Genomic DNA, 15000 nt, shown 5'->3' on the forward strand with positions numbered 1-15000 from the left:
TGTGTGTCAGTAAGACAGGGTGTAAATGTGTGTGTCAGTAAGACAGGTTGTAAATGTGTGTGTCAGTAAGACAGGTTGTGAATGTGTGTGTCAGCAGGACAGGGTGTAAATGTGTGTGTCAGTAAGACAGGTTGTGAATGTGTGTGTCAGTAAGACAGGGTGTAAATGTGTGTGTCAGTAAGACGGTCAGACAGAATGGAAAGCTATGTTCTGTCAGGCTACAGGGACACATTGTTATTGTTACTGGGTTATATGGATAAAATACACTGGTGGTTAGCGGTGATGCGGTAATGAGATTTAAAATACATGATCATCGAAGCAGCCGTGATGCGACACACACCTGTTCACCTTCATTGTGTATCTATAATATGACTACCCACTGTCGCTAAGGAGAGATTGGGTCCTTGACAGTAGCTCCCGTTAAATGGGACAAGACCGACAACTGGTTAGTTAGCCAGCTAGCAAGGTCTGCTACATTTGAGAAAACCTGAAAATACAGTGTAGCCAACCAGGACAATAATACGGAGAGCTTTCATGTTACCTTTAATCACAAAATACAGATAACGCAGCTGTCAGCTGATGACGTGACCCAAAATGCATTACTAGCTACCTGAGAAACCACCGGCAGTTAACCATTGCAGCCAAATGACAACATCCCGATTAATGTAGCTACACCTTTTATGCGGAGAAATAAGGGACGCCACCCCCAAATACCACCCCCCCTCTCGCCGCAAATCCTCGCTCAGGTTTTGCTGTGTGATATACATGTGTCAACTCTGCACCTGTTACCTGCAGAGGAGGCGTCATTTATTGGATTGAAAACGTGTATGGATTAGGATTAGGCTGTCAAATACAAAAGGACACTGGGGTCCTTTTCCCCCTAAAATTAATAAATAACCCTATAAGGATCAGGATTGTACACTGTCATATTTATATAATGTATCATATTTATTAATTATAAATGAATAACTACTTAACCTTCAGCCCAAAATATAAGAGAATGGATGGAATATCGGGATGATATCTACACTGATTATTGCCTAGCTATTTGAATTGGTTGCTGTGTAATACAGGCTAACGTAGGCTATAATATGGGCTACAGTTGGCAATATACAATTAGACAATACACCATGTCCGCCTCGGAGGAAGTCTGAGGTGTAAGGAATCGAGCGATTCCACTCTGTGTAGTCTGCTCTGCGCGGACATGGGTAGCACCTGCAGTGTGCTGTTTAAGGTCAGACACTCCCCACCCCCCGTGGGCCACCGAAAAAGCTCGATAGCAAACTGTACAGTTTGCCTTGTATTCGTCGCCAGGGAAAGGGCTGACCCACTGATCATTCAGCCCAGTATCTCGAGAGCCTCTTACGTTTCACCGGGTGACTTCAGACATCATTAAAATAATAAGGAAAATATGAATACAGCAACTGAGGGTGCTATTTTAGTGTAAGCTACAAGACAACCACTGAGTTACACCTAATGGAAACGATGACGCTGATGTGCAATCTCACATAGCACGCAGATCTTGTTGGTCTGTAGCTCACCACTGAAATTAAACTTCCCCACTCCGCTTGTATAACTGGTTTGATTTTATTTTATGTCATTCTCAGCGCTCTGAAGATCTAGCGTATATATGAAACGACGTTTACGAAAATACGGGACAAATCGCGTCCCTTATTGTTTCAATCGCAGCATTTTATTTTCCAATACAGGCCGATCGCGTATTATAAGGGACGGGTGGCAGCCTTAACCACACTACAGCTGTGTTTAGATGGCTAAGCTGTAAAATGTTGAAAACTCACACTAAAATAAATTATTTCTGTTAAAAAACAGTTATGGAATCTCACACGGTTTCTGTTTTTTGTGACTGGTGAAAAATGTGAACTCATGAATGAGGCCACGCTTTACAGTTATTTTAGAACAGCTAAGGGGTGTTTTTAGGCACGACGCGAAACTATTGCATTGACAATAAAGTAATGAAAGGACTATGATGTTTGTCCTTGTATTTTTATGTGGTAAATTGGAGAATTTGTAGTTTTAGAGAGTAATTCAAAAGTAAAGTTATGCAATTACTTCTCAGAAGGAGTAACGAGTAAAGTAACCCTGAGAAGAAAAACTGAGAGGAGCAGCTTTAGACAAAACTATGACAGGACAAAGCAGCATTTGACCACTGTAGACATAAAGTGGGATTGTAGAGGTATTCTGGCCAGAAAACGAGGCACCTTTCACCTGTTTTTCTCCTCAGTTATAGTTATATTGGGGGGTTTTTTTTATCAAGGGGACAAATCAGATGGAATCGTGGCATTTGCCTTCATCAGGATTTATGAAAAACTGCACCTCCAAATCTTTCTCTCTCACATACACTCACACACACTCTACAGTTAATATAACATTTATTCAAATCTCTCTCTCACACACACACACACAAACAAATTCAGATCTCTCTCTCTTTCTCTCTCTCTCACACACACACACACACACACAATTACAGTTAATAAAACAACATTTATTTGAACATTACATATTTAAATCACAATAAAAGTATTTTTCAGAAATTAAATCTTTTAAAAGTCAGCATTGCTTCTCCTGCATCCCTGAAAAATCTGGCTCACATTGGCTGATAAAACAGATGCAAAACAGTGCTGACACGCTGCCATTTCATGGTTAAAAAAAAAAAACCCTGTTGCTGTAGCACTTTGTTTTAGGGTCAGGCACAGACGCTGCAGCCGCTCATGAAAAAGTCCATTTTCTTCACCTGTGCATTCACACAACACAACTACTCATCCTCAGAACAACACGCAGGCAGCAGAAGTTTTACGAGGACGTTCAGCGAGTCCTCTTTTTAAAAAAAAGGCACCGATGGAGGAGAGATGGGACGTAAAAATAAAGGAAAAAAAAACACACACATATCCCGAGCTCCTCATCCACTGTGGTCGTCATTTGTAAAAGCAGAAACATTGTCCTGTACGGAGATAGGCAGGACGCCCTGAGCACACGTCATGGATGCACATCCTGTTCGTTGCTAGGAGACGAAGACAGACAGCTAAATAGCTCTGTGTCAGTGGGCGGAGACTCAAAGGTGTGTGTGGGGCTTCTGTCAGGAGAAGAGCTCTCAGTATTTGGAGTTGCTGGTTCCACACTATGACCAAGCCCAGAGGACGTCGTGCTGGTGGGACAGAAAGAAAAAAAAACTCAGAGCTCAACTCACTGACTCACCCAGAGAAAGCAGGAACAGTTTGTAAAAACATCTCAATAAAACGCCCTCAGCGAGACACATACCTCTCAGAGTCAGAGCCTCAGTGAGACACATACCTCTCAGAGTCACAGCCTCAGTGAGACACATACCTCTCAGAGTCAGAGTCACAGCCTCAGTGAGACACATACCTCTCAGAGTCAGAGTCACAGCCTCAGTGAGACACATACCTCTCAGAGTCAGAGTCACAGCCTCAGTGAGACACATACCTCTCAGAGTCAGAGTCACAGCCTCAGTGAGACACATACCTCTCAGAGTCAGAGTCACAGCCTCAGTGAGACACATACCTCTCAGAGTCAGAGTCACGGCCTCAGTGAGACACATACCTCTCAGAGTCAGTACAACAGCCTCAGCGAGACACATACCTCTCAGAGTCAGTACAACAGCCTCAGTGAGACACATACCTCTCAGAGTCAGAGTCACGGCCTCAGTGAGACACATACCTCTCAGAGTCAGTACAACAGCCTCAGCGAGACACATACCTCTCAGAGTCAGTACAACAGCCTCAGTGAGACACATACCTCTCAGAGTCAGAGTCACAGCCTCAGTGAGACAAATACCTCTCAGAGTCAGTACAACAGCCTCAGCGAGACACATACCTCTCAGAGTCAGTACAACAGCCTCAGTGAGACACATACCTCTCAGAGTCAGAGCCTCAGTGAGACACATACCTCTCAGAGTCACAGCCTCAGTGAGACACATACCTCTCAGAGTCAGAGTCACAGCCTCAGCGAGACACATACCTCTCAGAGTCAGTACAACAGCCTCAGTGAGACACATACCTCTCAGAGTCAGAGTCACACCCTCAGTGAGACACATACCTCTCAGAGTCAGAGTCACAGCCTCAGTGAGACACATACCTCTCAGAGTCAGAGTCACAGCCTCAGTGAGACACATACCTCTCAGAGTCGGAGTCACAGCAGCTTCTCCTCTCTTCTTCCTCACGCTCTTCCTCCTCAAGTGGAAAGCGGCGTGTGTCACACACACAGCGCTGAATAGCCTGGGCCACTGTGTAGCGTGTCAGGCCCTGCACACACGCCTCCATCTTAGCAACACTCAGCTGGGACTGCAGGAAGAGATGCAGACGGCTGTCTGACAGCAGTATCGGAGTCCTCAGCACCCTACACACACACACACACACACAGAGACTTACACACTGTTCACTTACACCTCAATACTCTGTCCACACAGAGACCGACAGACTTTAGTGCTCCACACAAACACATAAAAACAAACTAAACAAAAAACATGCTGAACAAATATATGCACAGGTATATTTGCACAGATCAAATTATTCATACAATAATTCAGGAGAACACATCACTTCTTAAAGAACCATATTTCTCCACAACTCCTCCATCTGAAACACATTTATGTTAGATTCCACCCACTTAACGTTTTACAGTAACTGTATTAAGTGTTCTCGTTTTAGAGTAACTGTATGAGGAGGGAGAGAAGTGTTCTCGTTTTAGAGTAACTGTATGAGGAGGGAGAGAAGTGTTCTCGTTTTAGAGTAACTGTATGAGGAGAGAGAGAAGTGTTCTCGTTTTCCACACAGAGTATGGAAAAGAATGCTGACAGCAAGAGGAAAAGGAATTTCCACTGAACAGCCACTAGGTGGCAGACAACTTCACCCCAAAGGTCAGTTTAAAACCAGCAATAGAACGGCTAGTTAACTAGGTGTTCATTCAGAGAAGTGTAAAACCAGTGACAGAACAGCTGGGTTAACTGGGTTTCGGTTCAGAGAAGGGCAGGCATGTTCACAGAGACGGGGTGCAGGAGAGGGAAAGACCCATACCCTTCCAGAAACTGCTGCAGTCCCTCCATCCTCTGCGTCACCTGGTTTGTGTTAGTCAGACTGAAGAATGGATTCCATGGAGGAAGCTTTGGCACCTCCCTGAGACACACACACACACACACACACACACGAACGTGCACACACACACACACACACACACACACACAACCACACACACACACACACACACACCACAGTTATATCATCTGCAAGCAGCTAACAGTCGTAAGGCTTCAGTCACTCAGAACACTGCCAAATAGTAAAGTAAAATAAAACATGTAAGAACAAGGGGTAACACCAGCCAGGTAAGTGTTGACTTACATGAGTAGGTCGTTGTCCTGGAGTCTTTGTCGGAGCCAAACAAACTCACTATAGCGCCGTCGAACACACGAAGTCTTCTTTCTGAAGCACATGCTATTGGTCTGGAAACAAGAAACATCATGACTGTGTATCCATAACACTCAAGTTCATACGTACATCAACCAAAAACCATGAAAAGAGTGTGTGTGTGTGTGTGTGTGTGTGTGTGTGTGTGTGTGTTTATTATCACATAACAGGGCCTGACATGCTAGTCAGGACACACTCACATGAATGCAGATCTCATAGTTGACGTATGTGTGCCAGAAATCGCCCCTCTGTATCCGTGGATCCCGTACCCAAACACTGACAAACTCCTGTAACAGAGCCAAAAGGTACACAGAAATGACCATCTAAATATTTAATAACAGTAAATAATTTTTTAAAAAGTAGACCATAGTTTTGCCAAGCTTTAGCACATACACAGTCTCATGGTCTCTCTTTATCTTAAAACCATCACAGGAACTTGGCCTAAACACTTAAAACCACACAGCCAGACACTACTTGAAAAAGACTGCAAATGTTACTGCAAAAGCCAGGAGCATTTTTAGACAGCCTAGCGCAAGAGCAACTGTCAATGCAATTTTAGAAAAAGTCCATTTTTGAGTTCAGCAGGTAAACTGGTTTCTAAATGTAGCAGGTCTGTGAAGATGTGATGCAGAGTAGCAGTGGAAGCCTCGGAGAGTGAGGGAGAAAGAAAGAAAGAAAGAAAGAAAGAAAGAAAGAAAGAAAGAAAGAAAGAAAGAAAGAAAAGAAAGAATGAAAGAAAGAAAGAAAGAAAGAAAAGAAAGAAAGAAAGAACTAACCTTTTTCATTACGTTTTCAGTCATGTCCATGAATGAGCTATGGACGACAGAGGGAGAGCATTAATACCTCGTTGACCAAATATGACGCCGGCTACAAACAGAAACTATAGAACGACCTAAAAAGAAGGGTTAGGATTTACGCGGAAGGCATAATGTACCTCATCGTTAGGTTTAATAAAAGGGTGTTTGCTCGAGAGCAGATACTACGAATACGACTACACCACCGTAGGCTTTCCCCACAATAATACACAACTAGACAGCAATGTTACTGAGTAAAGTTAAAACCCAAATACATTCGTTCATTTGGGTATAAAAAAGACACTTCTGCATTCCCCCCTGTGCCTAAGTGCCTTAGCCATCCATGGTATGAGACGAATGCCGCACTGGCCGCGGCAATACTGAAATAACAGTTTGGGTTCTGTAGCCTATGTAGCTGAACTGAACCAGTCGACGGCAGCGCCACGGGTAAACCTCATCAAAAGACAACTGTTTATCAGTTCGAGCCTTTGACTGCTAGGACCCCACCTCGAGTTCGGCTCTGGCTCGAGGCGAGTCCGTTACCCTCACAATAGAAAAATAATACCCATAAATGTTCTCAAGACAATCAGTAGGCTACCGTTGTACATTTACCGTTGTACATACAAGATGCCATTGATAGTTCTAGACGATTAAGGACAACTAATACGGTACAGCGTACGATACTGAAGAACTTCAGCTGAACTTTCCCCTAAGACATAGTAAGAGTGGTTGGAACAAAGACGACCTTAAGAGTCGACTGGCGTCTGATTTAATCTTTGTTCGTCACTGACCTCTCATAAACTTCGAGTCTCTGGGTGATCTTAAAGACAGGCAAATCAAGGTAAAAATATAAAGACAGTTTAATTCAGATGTGAGGGCCAGTTATTCAGTTACAAATTATGGTGTTTTCCGTATCTTTGAACAAATGAATCTGATGACAACAGTAAACTGTAGATGTGCCGAGCGCGCGCGCGTTGTATTCAATGACTTCCTATAGGCAAGAGTTAAAGCTGCCGAATAAGCACACTGAGATAAACGAAGGGAATTATGTTACCGAAAAAAGGGGTGTACGACAGAAAACAGTTCTGCAAACTGACAGGGCACACTCACAAACATATAGCCACAGCTGACACTAAAAGTGTGAATCGTTTTAAATGATTTAACAGACCAGAATGACTCGGGCACCACAGTCATGAAATATATTAAAACAGGTCATTACCCAGAGACAAACGTGGCCGACAGATTAAGTGCAGCGTGCCTCTAATTCTAAACAGTATAAATTCTATAACTTCATTTATAGAATTTCCGTTTCGAATGTTTTAAGAATCGTTTTCTCCAACGTAATTTTAGCCTTCTTCTGTAAAATTCAAGACCAGCCAAAATCAAAACCAGCCATGTTTTTCTGCTTTCGTTAGGTTTCATTATCTCTCATACAATTCATTAAAATCAACCTTTAAAAAACGCTACTTATGAAGATAAATGGTCAGTCTCACCTCTATATACGTTTTGTGTCGCCCTGAATGAGGAGTGTTAAACTTGAGACCAGACGGCGGAGAGCACACTCCAGGTGTTGCTCAGAATGCCTTGATTACCTCTGGTGCGCTTGGATATTTTGAGTCTTCGTGTTTGGCGCGCGCCTGTGTGACACTGTTGCTTCGCGCGTTCACCTAACCGTGCTCACCAAAGTCTCCTCTCGCATCTCAGAAACGGGCAGGCGGTTTTCCGAACACAGAGCCCGTTATGATGTATTAGATAATACTCTCAAGAAAACCAGTCACTCTGGTGAACCAGACAAAAACAATCTAAATAGACATCTAACTCCAAAGCTTATGAGTTGGGCTTTATTGGAATATACACATGGATATTTCAGAGCAAACGCAGTTTAAGTGAAAACCCAGATTCTGTATGACAACAAAGCCTTAAGCATGGCGGGCAATATGCGTGCAGCGTTGTAGACGTGAATTCATCGATAAATGGAAAAAAGGGGGAAAGAAAGAAGAGACTGACCCTCCTCGTGCAAAGGCTGTGTTAAGAATGCAATTCCAGCCAGAGGTTTTGTCGCTGCCCAGTTTGCGATGCGGACTAAGGGAGTGAGGTTTAGAGACGGTATCCCAAAGCCATTGAGCAACAGAAAATCCTGAGCGATTCAGAGCCTAACTCAGTGGTTCAACAACAGTACTTACAGATTTACAGATCTTATGTAGAACTATGCCGCCCCACGTGCCTGCCGGGCTTAAAAAAGCTTTATTTAACTTACTCTTTTAATCTTTCAGTTTACCGAGCACTTTGACATTTGTGCGTGTTTGTGCATGTGTGTATGTAATGAATCTTTGTCCATACTCAGTACTCCACCAAAACACCAAGAGACAATTCCAAAACGAGAAGCCAAGTTCACAGCTCATATGACTGACTGACACAGGAGGGGAAGAATGGAGCTCTAGTCCTTGGATCCAAATCTCTGATCCTCTTTGGTCCACTGTCACTTTAGCCTTGTGTACAGAACAGTGCGCAGAGGTAAAACACATGACCATCGTTTAGTTAAGCAGGTAAGGCAGAGGACTTCTGACACACACAAGAATCCTGTCATTTATAGGTAATCTACTATCTCTCATGGATTTCCATCATTATGGACTAACACCCACCACACAAAAAGGCAAAGCCACAGGGAGTACAAGCCCAGTTCACCACTGCATTACACCAACCAGAGGACCTGCTGTCCCAATCCTCTGAGACCTCTAGCTCTGTACCATACACCGTACACCGTACCATACCGAGAAAACCCAACGCAAAGGGCAGGTTTCCAGAACAGTCTGAAAGGATTCAGAGTGTGATGATAATCTAACTGTTTCGGGAAAAAAAACAGTTCGTGTTTTGTCCACATTTTTCAATGTCAGACACAGAAGTCTTTATTGGCCTGTGGCGTGGATGATTTGGGCGTTTCACTGTGCTGATGGTGAGTGAAAAAAGCATGTGAAAAGACATCCAGAACAGCAGGTCATCAAATCCACTCTGACAGAGGAAGAGCATTTCATACACTGAAATATTATTCCTTTTTACGAGGTATCACAAACTGAATTTCACACATGGTCATGGTTACCATGGCAGCTAATGCCTCCTCCCCTGAGGCAGACAGAGAGAGAGAGAGAGAATATGCCAGAAAAAGAAAAGAACACATTTTTCAGTTCACATACGTTGCACTCCACCTTTCAGTTTTAGTTCCTCCCTCTTCTTCCTCCTCCACACCCCCAAACACACACATCAGCACGGTCAACTTCTCCACCCCCCCCCCCCCAACCACGCACATCAGCACGGTCAACTTCTCCACACCCCCAAACACACACATCAGCACGGTCAACTCATCCACACCCCCCCACCCCAACCACGCACATCAGCACGGTCAACTTCTCCACACCCCCAAACACACACATCAGCACGGTCAACTTCTCCACACCCCCAACCACGCACATCAGCACGGTCAACTCATCCACACCCCCCCCCCCCCCCCCCAACCACGCACATCAGCATAGTAAACTTAGGCTGCAGGGCAGAGGTCATCCTAATCAGTCATGATGAAACACTGCCTTTTCCTGGGTTGTGTGCAGACATATATGTGGTTTGTGTTTCATGTGGGTGAGCTGACTAGAGTATTGGCTTGTCCAGACTCTGGGTTCTCATGTCTTGGTTCCTGCTCTGCGATGACTCTGTGATGTGTCCACTAGTTTCAGTTTTCCTGTCACTGTTAAGTCACTGATTCAGTCTGATACTGAGGAGGCAAAAACACTGAGAGGGGACATAAAGACAAAACAAGGTCAAAGGGCGTCCGTAAAGCCGTCATCAGGATCAGGAGACTCGGGCACTGAGGAGAGTTCTGTTTATACCCACACTGTAATCCTGTTCACAGGAACATTACATCACCGCCCCCAGACTCCTCAGTGACCTCTGACCTTTCTGTGGTTGTAATGTGCACTTTGACCCTGAATGACCTGAGGAACAAAAGGATATTGAGTTGGAGTCTTAATCAGGGATCAGTTATTGTCCCAGCTATACCGCTCATATTACTGGTCACATTACTGGTGTGTGATTAGATCAGTCTCTGTCCTGTTGACAGTCTCAGAATGAGCATACAGAGAGTGTGTGTGTGTGTCTCTATGGTAAACAATGGTGACTAAATTACACTCAGAGCTCCACTGACAGCACTGTGTGTGTGTGTGTGTGTGTATATGTGTAACACACACACACACACACACATATACTGTCTGTAAGGAGAGAAATCAGGTCTCAAACTGTAACAGTTAAAACTAAAACTTAATCTTACCAAACGGCAGTGATGAACTTCTGTATTTTTTGGAGGAGTTTCCATATTAGAAGAGGAACGAACACTGAGCTCCTTACACACCCACCAATGAGACAATGAGACGGACATTAAAGGAGACACCACATGGTATCAGCCACAGACACTCTGAGAGCAGCTGGTTGGGAAGAGAAACAGAAAGACACACGGCCACAGACTGACTCAATTCTGCATTACAACCAGATTTATGATTAACCAACAGTTAGCCACCTGTGTCATGTGACCACACACTCCAGTTTTCCTTGGTTTCCACAGTGTGAAATGGGAATTTCCATACACTGAAAGTTCACCTTGGGTAAGCGTGAAGTCAACACAGTAAAACAGTGACATATAACATCAAGTGAGAAATTTCCACAGTGTAGAAATACTTTCATTTCCCATGTGGTGAAATGGTTGGTACAGCCCCGGGGTGCTGTTCTGTGAATTGACCTCTTTCTCATGTCAGAGGAAAGGAGTAGCAGAGTGCAGGAGTTCAGACCAGCCTGAGGAGGTCTGAGAGGAGGATGCCCTTTGGTTCATAATGATTGGACCAGATTAATGATAAATCCTCATTAGGAAGTCACTTCAGACTTGTCTTCCCTCTGGTCCAAAACACCAGACGCATGGGCGGGTTCAGGCAGTCTGATGTCCAATAAAAGTGCTCCTTTGGTTCTCTCCTATTGGACAGTTTTAAATTTTAGCTTGTCAGTTTGTTACCTGAGAAATCATGCTTCCAAGAGTAACACCCAAATCATGGAGGGCTCATTAGGGTGACAAGTTTCCCTCTGTTAGGAAATCAGTGTCTTCTCCCGCCCTCTGGCACTCAGGGGCCAACAGCTCCAGGAGATAGAAACACACATAGACACATCTACCTACCTACCTACCTCACCTGGACTTTAGATCAACGTCGGTAATTCATAGGTTTGACACTTTCTCACCAGGACACACACAACACACCCAACACACCTCACATACGCACACAACACACACACGCAAGCACCACACACACCACACGCAAGCACCACACACACCACACGCAAACAACACACACACGCAAGCACCACACGCAAACACCACACACACGCAAGCACCACACACGCCACACGCAAACAACACACACACGCAAACAACACACACGCCACACGCAAACAACACACACAAACAACACACACACGCCACACGCAAACAACACACACACGCAAACACCACACGCACGCAAGCACCACACATCACACGCAAGCACCACACACACGCAAGCACCACACACGCCACACGCAAACAACACACACATGCAAACAACACACACACACCACACGCAAACACACACACACACAGAAAAAAAGGCAATCATACAAACCTTTATTGAACAGAACTTTTTTTAGGGAAAAAAAAAAAAAATATTTACAGCGAGAATTTACAAGCGACATGCTCTGGACTTCTGAATTTCAAGTAAGTAGTGAGAATAAAATATAAGAACAATATAACCAGTAACTAGATAAAAAAAGAAAACAAACATAATATTTCTATAAACTACACAAAATTGTTCTATGAGTGTGTTTTCCAGCTAAAACCAGCTATGGGTATTAGAGAGGAGGGTAGCGTGAGTGAGGAGAGAGTATAGAGAGAGGAGCTGGCAGGGAGGAGACATCAGAAATCAACAAAGCCAGTACTGAAGTCAAAGCCAGTACTGAAGTCAAAGCGTGGTGTGTCCGTCCCCTCTTACGCGTTCAGTTCTCTCCTGTCTCACGCAGCCGGCGCCTTGATCCCGTCTTAAAACTAAACAAAAACACCACCGCTCACACTACCAGTACAGTCAACTTCATCAAACGGAAAAGAAAACCCCCCACGGAGGGGGAAGGGGGAGGGCGGGGCACCCTGAGAGGACAGGGAGGTTTGGCCAAGGAAAGCGTGCGTGTGAAGGTTACTGCTGCTCATCCTCCGGGCAGGAATGCCAGGTGAGCCTTTCCTCGTAGAAAGCGATGACCACCTGTGGACAGCGAGTGTTAGCCTCCCGTGCCGGCACCAGGTCGGCCTCGTCCGAGTCTTTCCTGACAGAGTCACAGAAACAGGATCAGAATCCGAGTCTTTCACTGGCCAAGTACTCGGTTTACAAGGAATTTATCTTGGTTCAGGTGTCAACATAGAACATACCCAATAAGAACAGTATGAAACAGATGCATTATAAAGACAGAGAACAAACTGTAAAGACAGACTGTACAGTAGACAATATACCGGACTATAAAATAAAATACAGACTGTGAGAGACTATACAATATACAACAGAATACACAACAGGCAATGGATTAGACTATAAAATAAGACAGTCCACAGACCAGGAGCAGACTGTACAACATGCATAAGACAGACTGGACGCAGGCAGACTGCAGGTAAGGGATCTGTGAAGCAATCAGTTTTGACAAGTAATGAGTTAGTAAATGATAAATTATAGTGAGGAAGAGCAAAGCAATGAGTTAAAGTGTGTATGTGTCCTGACTGACTGACTGACAGATGGCAGAGGACAGTGTGTGTGTGTCCTGACTGACTGACAGATGGCAGAGGACAGTGTGTGTGTGTCCTGACTGACTGACTGACAGACGGCAGAGGACAGTGTGTGTGTGTCCTGACTGACTGACTGACAGACGGCAGAGGACAGTGTGTGTGTGTCCTGACTGACTGACAGACGGCAGAGGACAGTGTGTGTGTGTCCTGACTGACTGACTGACGGCAGAGGACAGTGTGTGTGTGTCCTGACTGACTGGCAGATGGCAGAGGACAGTGTGTGTGTGTCCTGACTGACTGACAGACAGATGGCAGAGGACAGTGTGTGTGTGTCCTGACTGACTGACAGACAGATGGCAGGGGACAGTGTGTGTGTCCTGACTGACTGACAGACAGACGGCAGAGGACAGCGTGTGTGTGTCCTGACTGACTGACAGACGGCAGAGGACAGCGTGTGTGTGTCCTGACTGACTGACAGACGGCAGAGGACAGTGTGTGTGTGTCCTGACTGACTGGCAGAGGACAGCGTGTGTGTGTGTCCTGACTGACTGACAGACGGCAGAGGACAGTGTGTGTGTGTGTGTGTCCTGACTGACTGGCAGAGGACAGTGTGTGTGTGTGTGTGTGTGTCCTGACTGACTGGCAGAGGACAGTGTGTGTGTGTGTGTGTGTGTGTGTCCTGACTGACTGACAGACGACAGAGGACAGTGTGTGTGTGTGTGTGTGTGTCCTGACTGACTGACAGACGGCAGAGGACAGTGTGTGTGTGTCCCCTGACTGACAGGCAGAGGACAGCGGTAAAGGCTGAACAGTCAGAGAGAGGGAGAACAGAGGGGGGGCTGTTTAGGAGGCACATGGGCCTGTGGGAAGAGGCTGTACAGGTGGAGGTCGGTCCGAGTCTTTAGAGCTCTCGCTTTCCGTCTCTGCTGAGATGGGAAAACTGCGGGAACGGCGAGAGAGAGAATCACCATTTTCAGGAAGCAGGCAAAGAAAAAAAAAAAAAGCTGATTTGGTGAATTGTGCTCTAATGGATTACGTCAGAATTTCTTGACCAGCCCTGGGGAGGTTTAGCTTTGAATGAAAATATATGAAGGAAGTGATTTCCAAACAAGCAACATTTCTGTGGCCTGTAAGTCAGTGAGTGAAATGCCACCTGCTGGTCACACAAAGCACTGCATCACTTCGTCCACACTACAGACCACTGCTATGAGTAACAGACCACTGCTATGGATGCTGTGCTGATCACTAATGGACTATTCTTTAGTGGAAGATTTAAAATAATTTTTAAATCAGTCATTTTTAAATCAATATTTTGTGTCAAATTATTGTATAATGTACAACGAGCCTGAGAAAAAAAACCCCTTCAGGATGACTGAAGACCTGCATCACCCTGTCAGGGTTTATTTCACAATAATGACCAGCTCCCTGTACATTATCCCTTACATAAATTCCAGTGTCCTGTGAGTCAGGTAAGGCATCACAGACCAGACTGCAACACACTACCAGGGGCAGCACTATCTGTCACTGGGACAATCTGTACTTCAGACAAAAAGAGTGTTAAGCATATTCACTCAGGACTCCAGGCTGCAGGGAACAGGGTAGAGGACAAGGACAGACAGGAGGAGAGAGAGAGGAGACAGACAGACAGGAGGGGTGAGAGAGGAGACAGACAGACAGGAGAGAGAGAGAGAAGACAGACAGGAGGAGAGACAGGATAGCTCTAACTCAGGAGAAGCAGGCCATGTTCTTACCACTTCATTAGGAACATAAGTTCTCCACTGCTGTCCGTTGCTCCAATAATTCGCTCCGGCTCAAGGTTTCGTGCAAATCCTCGTGGCTTCTCAGTCTGCGAACACACACACACACACACACATTAATACAGACACACACACACACACACACACACACACATTAATACAGACAGACACACACACACACACAC

At 45.0% G+C, this 15000-nt stretch overlaps 2 protein-coding genes across 4 annotated transcripts in view; both read right to left on the reverse strand.

Annotated features, from left to right (window-relative positions):
* Positions 1–6235, reverse strand: part of snx10a (sorting nexin 10a) — a 45257-nt gene extending 39022 nt beyond the window's left edge. The window contains exons 1-6 of the mRNA XM_030788627.1: positions 6212–6235; positions 5636–5722; positions 5370–5470; positions 5049–5147; positions 4150–4371; positions 3007–3163 (exon numbers count right to left, since the gene is read on the reverse strand). Of these exons, the coding sequence (XP_030644487.1) occupies positions 3007–3163; positions 4150–4371; positions 5049–5147; positions 5370–5470; positions 5636–5722; positions 6212–6235 (690 nt within the window). The remainder of the gene's footprint in view (positions 1–3006; positions 3164–4149; positions 4372–5048; positions 5148–5369; positions 5471–5635; positions 5723–6211) is intronic.
* A 5666-nt stretch (positions 6236–11901) lies between these two features.
* Positions 11902–15000, reverse strand: part of cbx3a (chromobox homolog 3a (HP1 gamma homolog, Drosophila)) — an 11862-nt gene continuing 8763 nt past the window's right edge. For all 3 annotated transcript variants that reach the window (XM_030788822.1, XM_030788823.1, XM_030788824.1), the window contains exons 4-5: positions 14810–14904; positions 11902–12607 (exon numbers count right to left, since the gene is read on the reverse strand). In XM_030788822.1, coding sequence (XP_030644682.1) covers positions 12481–12607; positions 14810–14904 — 222 coding nt within the window. In that variant the 3' untranslated portion in view covers positions 11902–12480. The remainder of the gene's footprint in view (positions 12608–14809; positions 14905–15000) is intronic.

Source organism: Chanos chanos, chromosome 12 (assembly GCF_902362185.1).
Source record: "Chanos chanos chromosome 12, fChaCha1.1, whole genome shotgun sequence".
NCBI lineage: Eukaryota > Metazoa > Chordata > Actinopteri > Gonorynchiformes > Chanidae > Chanos > Chanos chanos.